We start from the raw sequence: 6000 nt of genomic DNA, 5'->3' as shown, positions 1-6000 counted from the left end.
GAGTGTTAACTATACATATATATATATTATTCCTCTATTGTTTTGAACCTTTTAAGACCTGTCTCTGTATATGCTCTATGTACAGCCCCCGAACATGTGTTACACATTAATTAAAAAAATGAATTTTCATCCTTCTTCTCCCAGGAGCTCGCAAGCTGTGGCTGGAATAAAAAAGAGAAGTACAGTTCTGCACCAAATGCTGTTGCTTTCACCAGAAGATTCAATCACGTGAGTTCTTTTTTTCGGGCGTTGTTACATGTGCACGTTGAAAAAGTCTGGGGAATTCAATGTTGTGGCACATCACTACTTTTATGGGTCACAGCTGATTACTTGAAAATGTGAATATCTCCTGTAAGGAGTTCTTTATCTTCAGGATATACGGAGAGAAGAAATTAGGAAAGAAATATACAGAAAGAAAGTATTAAGTGGGTTTTTTTTCCCCCATAAGTGCTGACTGTCCTTTACACAAAGCCAGGATCATCATCCCAGGGTGAGGGCTTGCCTTGCAGGATTTCTGGGTTGGTAATTGGATGTAATTTCTTTCTACGTTAGTTGAATGTCTTTTTCACCGTGCAGATGGCTTTTGTCCCTGGAAATCAGCCTTGTGACAGTGTTGTTACCTTTTTAAGGTGATACTAGGCAAACTTTAAAAACTCTGAACAATTTTACTGTACAAAACTTGTTCGTTAACTCTGTTTGGCATAATTTTCCAAGTAGTGTATTTGAGCTCTTACTTTAAATTTCTCTGTGTAAAATCAGCTTCTAAAATTAGATCTGAGTTTTAGCTCTCTTAAAGCCGTAGGACTCCAGCTCTGTCGTTAGCTAACCAAGTCTCAGAACTGGAATGCTTTTCTCAGTGTAATGCCATACTTTGTATTTCAGGTTATGTCATTCTATTACCCTCGTCTCTCCTCTTGTAAATGTTTAATAATGTCTCAGATTTACAAGCTGTCTTCCAGAGCTATGTTCTCTACCTGGTCTCAGATCTACAGACAACTCCCTCAGACCAAACCTCTAACCTTTTCATTTTTTTTTCCTCTCAATCGTTGTGTACTTTTTCACTTTTCATTATTCATTATTATTCATTTGCTCATATTCAGGGTATGACCAAATCCTATCGTGTCTCATCAACACCACTTACAATATTTCTTAACCTTCTAATGACTGAAACGCTTGTCTGGGCATGGCTTTTGGACACTTGTCCAATTCCCCTCTTGACAGAAGAGAAAATTTACACCGCAAACTTCCTGTGACTGTACCATCTATTGAAATCGGCGGGCCACAAAAGGTCATGGATCGACCTCAACAGGGACCAACAGTCTTCACTGACGCATCCTCGGCAACTTCAACAGCGGCAGCGGTATGGCAATCGGGGGGAGAGTGGCATTGTATTTTGTAGGGGTTTAGGGGCTTTTTTAATTTTGCGTTTTGCTTTTTTTGGTTGCATTTAGTTGAAACTTTCCTGATCTAGCTTTGGAAGTTGCTCCCTTATAGGACTCTATATTTAGCCTGAGGCTACTTCTACACTAATACTATATGGAACAAATATATATATCCACACAAACATAGCTGCAGATTTTCTTGCCAAAAGGTTTAAATTTGTAATTAGGCCTCACTCCATTTGTGTGTTTTCTCTGCAGCCATAAAAGCTGAATGTGCCCCTTTGTCAGCTGACAGATTCCTTCTCTGAGAATATATTTGCTAATGATTTCTTAAGACCCTTCTTAATATCTTGAAGATTCTGTTTTCTGTCCTCTTGAAGCTCCAGCGAAGACCATCTGACAGGATCTGTCCCTGGCTTTCATTTCCTTACTGGATTTCAGACATTGCACTGGCTGCTACCAAAGATTCCCTTACTTAGATGCCTGTTACTGCTGCTTTTAACATCTAAAAGAAACACGTTGCCAGTAATCTGAATTGTCCTTGGGACACCCCTGACACAAGAACAGTGGTGGAATCTAGAATGTGTCCTTGCCGTGTCAGTGACTTTTGTGGAGTCACCAGTGCAATCAAGACAGGCCAGTTTGAGGCTCTATTGCATTGATAATCTCCCAAGAAATTAAAAAAGGCAGCCAGTAAGTACTTGTAGCCATTGCAATTCACCATTAAACCTGGAACAGGACAAGTGGCTGCTCTTCCTGTTTTTCAGTGTCAGCACCATCACATTCAGATGTTACAGTGTTTAGGCTTTCTCTCGGACTGTATTTGAAACCAAAAGATTTGGAGCCATTTCTAGGTCTTCTTTCCTATTTCCTTTTTCTCGTTTGACTCTGCTCTCTAAGGTATCGTTTGAAAAGCATTGGTGTAGGAGTAGTAATAACCTGCAGGAGAAACTTTGCTTTGAAGAGTCAAAGAATAGGTAATAAAGAGGAAACAAGTCCAGCTATGTAACATCTGCGCAGATGCTGGGTTAGTTTGTCTGTCACCTATTTTCTGTGAAGCTGTGGCATGCACCTTTGGTGGCTGAGGGACATAGCATTGGCAATAAGCTCTTCCAGAAAGCTTCCGTCAGCCTTTATTCTGGCACCAAGGAAAGTCATCAGTCTTACCTTTGTGTGGTGTGACTGGAGAGGGCAGGGGAAAGGAAAAAGTAGTGTTTCAGTCACAGGTTCCGGTTCATCTTAGTACCTCAGCATTTGACTTGCTGAGATAATACCTTGGTGTGGTGTGGGCCTATGGTTCAAAGTGCATCATTGCAGAGGACTCCTTCCAATCCTGATGTCATGTTCAGATTTGCCATCCTTTCGGGAGCAGCGAAACCCAAGAATCGCTGTGGGAATTGTGGCAGTGGCAGCAGGCGGCGTGCTGGAGTAAGCACTTTTCACCTCCCTTGCCTGGTTTGCCTTCTCAGCGTTCAGTTCCTGCCCCAGGGGCTTGCTCAGCAGAATGTAGGTCCTGTTGGGCACCTGCCCCACTTACCTGGGCGCTTCTAACACAAGAGCTAAAATAAGGAATCGGGAAAATCATTGAGACTTTTGGCATTGTCAGGCATGAATAAATTTCATCAAACTTCTGTTAACCTTGGAGATTTCACTGGGTTTAAATCATGCATTATGCATCTGTCTCCTTCCTTTTCCCCCCAACTTGCCAAAAGAAAACCGTGAGCAGCTCTCCCTTTGTAAGTAAAGAGAATATTAAATTACTACCAGCTGCTTCACAGCAAATTGATCTGCTGATAGCGTTTTGGAGACAGGAACGATGATGTGCAGTTGATTGCAGTCCGCTGGGAATGAAGCAGTGTATTTCCAGCACGCGTTATGTGATAATTATATGTGGTGCCTGTAAAAACAGATCGAGTTCAGGGAAGAGAAATCGATGGAGTCATTCCATCCAAGACTCTTTTAGTCTTGAGGAATACATTGCCATGTGGTACACCATAGATCTACACATCTACTGTTGTTTTAAAATATGCAATTTCTTGACATAATTTCTTTATAGACTCTGATCTCTGCCTTTTCCAGCTTTCTTCTGAAAGCTGGTTGTATACTTGCACGCTACCGTTGTTACTGGTGAACTGCCAGAGTGCAAAACCATTAACTTTGCCTATTTACTCTACACTATTGTTCTCTACCTTTTAAAAATGAGTCTTTATCATAAATTTCAAACGAGAGATGTGTATTTTTTTGAAGGTTGCTGTTAGGAACTGATACGAGAACATTGTGTAGTTTATGTAAAGGTAACTGTGGCTCTCCTGGCTATAAGATCATCTGTATTAAAACCTCTTTCTTGAGGTTTTTATTTAAATGGGAGTGGCACTGTGCTGCCACAGAGCTTTAAAATATTAAAGATACTTGTCAACTAGATTAAATTTGTTGGAACAACTTCAAAGCAAAAGATCCCACTTGAAAAAGGCAAATTTTATGTTTTACTAACTCTGAAATTGATTGTTTGGTTTGTGGTTTTTGGTTGTTTCTTTTTTTTAGACCAAATGCAAAGGTTATGTAGGAGAGGAAGTTTCTTGTGAATATTGTAGTGTTGCTGAGTTGCAGTGAAGTCTGACAGTGAAATTTGACTAGGGTTATCAGAAATTAAAAAATACAGAAGATTATGGTGCTGTCTAAAGATACCAGCAATCAGACAAGACCAGCCCAAAAACAATGTCAATGCCAGTAAAAACACAGCGAAGAGGAGTGGAGATGCTTGGAGCAAAAATGGTGAAGTGGTTTAATTATTATTTTCCTGCTTTCTCTGTCGCTGAAGGGACTGGATGGCTCTAAGCTTCGATGAACGTTTTGCATTTTGTTCTGGTTTTTTTTTCATACAAGAGTTTGGAAGTGTGGAGCCTGGGACAGAAACCAGGCTCCCTTGAGTAAACAAGAGTTCTTGTGCGACACAGTGCTTGTGTCACTGTCCTGCTCACGAACGCCCACACAAGACAGGTCCGACACGGTACATTGTTTTGGGTTTCGTCCTTAGCAGAATGATTGAGCGCCGCTCTGTGTTTTGCACAAGTGTTCCATAGTCTGGCCTGCTGCATGCAGTCACCCTTCATGTCACCGCTCGGTTAACTGGAGACCAGAGAGATTTTGCACTAAGGCACAGCAGTATGTGTGGTGCCTCTACCTGACTCTCACAATATGAAAATCTATGTTAAAAATTCAAATTTCCTTGATCTTGAAAGGAAAGGCAACTCCATAGGAACTGGTTCATCAGTCAAGGGAAAAGGTGCTTTTCTCTAGCTGTGTAAGTACAGGATAATGTCAAGCTGAGGTTAAACTTTTTTGACAGTATTTTGAAGTACTGTCAAATACTTCAGTATTTACGTACTCAGTACTTATGTATTTTATAGTAATGCTGTTTGCACAGAACTATTTTTTATATTTGTCAGGATAACACAGTTTATCTGGCCATACTTTGCTATAAAAAAAAAAAAAGAATGAAGAAAAGAAAGGAAAAAGTAAATTGAGCTCCACGGCTAATTCTTTCCTGGCTAATACAGCCTTAGACAAACAGACCAAAGGAAAGCAGCTGTTATGCAAGTTTTTTGTGGGTCTTTTCATGGTTTTATTTGTAATTCTTCCACTTTCCGGTTCCAAAGAGCTGTTGTGCTTTGGCATCCTCGTTCTCATCAGCTCACTCTAACCTCACTGAAAATAATAATTTTGGAGGTGTGGATTTTCTCGGGCTGTTCTGTGTGAAGAGCTGTCATACTGTACAACAGGAAACAGGATAAACAGCATATTTCATTTTCTTAATTGAAATTTTGGGCAGGAACCTGAATACATACACAGTGTTAGCTTACAAGGAGCTTAGCATCACTCTTTAAAATGAAAGCAGCATGACAGGTTGAAAGATGTTTGTGTCCTGGAGCGTTCATTTCTTCATACGCTGTTTTCAGAAGTTTTGTGAAGAGTAGCCGTGCTGTGTCTTGCTAATCACTCTTTTTTTTTTCCTCACTTTTAGTGAATACGTGAACAAAAGCTACAGTATTTGTAACCTTTTGCTTTTTCATTGCTGCTTTTTTATTACAGTTACGAAGGTGTTTATTTTCTGTCATTTTTTGTGCTGAGGTGTATGAGGGCAGAGGGTATGGGAAGAACCAAGGAGAGAAAAAATTAGAATTGAAACACATTAACAGAACATTTTCAAAGTCTGTGAGGCTGCGAGATGCAGCGACCGTCCTTCATACCGTAACGAATGCAGCGGTGGTTTTCACCCAGCAGTGAAGCGACTCCTAACAAACTAGCGTGGCGCTCTGTTGTATGTGGCAGATAACTGGCAAAGCCAGCGGCGAGAGGACAAATTATGTGCTCTGGGTTATCACAGAGGCTTCCTACCTTATGTTCCAATATTGTTCAGGTGAATATTGGTCTGATTATTTATCTTCTGGCGTGTTGAGAGTTTGGAAATGTCAGTGCACTGTAGCTGGAGGTGTTCAGCTCTTCTGGGAGTTGATTAGCGTGGCTTTAAAGCTGTGGAACTGCAAAACCAAAGGATGTAACTCGATTTTGTGTGTTATATTTCTTCATTTTTATAGAATGTCCTAATGAAGTCTTGTCA

General features: G+C 40.5%; 1 protein-coding gene across 2 annotated transcripts in view; it reads left to right on the top strand.

Moving 5' to 3' along the window:
- The window catches only part of RALGPS2 (Ral GEF with PH domain and SH3 binding motif 2), a 96695-nt gene that overhangs the window by 22558 nt on the left and 68137 nt on the right, over positions 1 to 6000 (top strand). For both annotated transcript variants that reach the window (XM_010145901.1, XM_010145976.1), the window contains exon 4: positions 145 to 228. In XM_010145901.1, the coding sequence (XP_010144203.1) occupies positions 145 to 228 (84 nt within the window). The remainder of the gene's footprint in view (positions 1 to 144; positions 229 to 6000) is intronic.

This window comes from Buceros rhinoceros, unplaced genomic scaffold (genome assembly GCF_000710305.1).
Source record: "Buceros rhinoceros silvestris isolate BGI_N320 unplaced genomic scaffold, ASM71030v1 scaffold1370, whole genome shotgun sequence".
Lineage (NCBI taxonomy): Eukaryota > Metazoa > Chordata > Aves > Bucerotiformes > Bucerotidae > Buceros > Buceros rhinoceros.
This window is presented reverse-complemented; position numbering and strand designations above follow the sequence as displayed.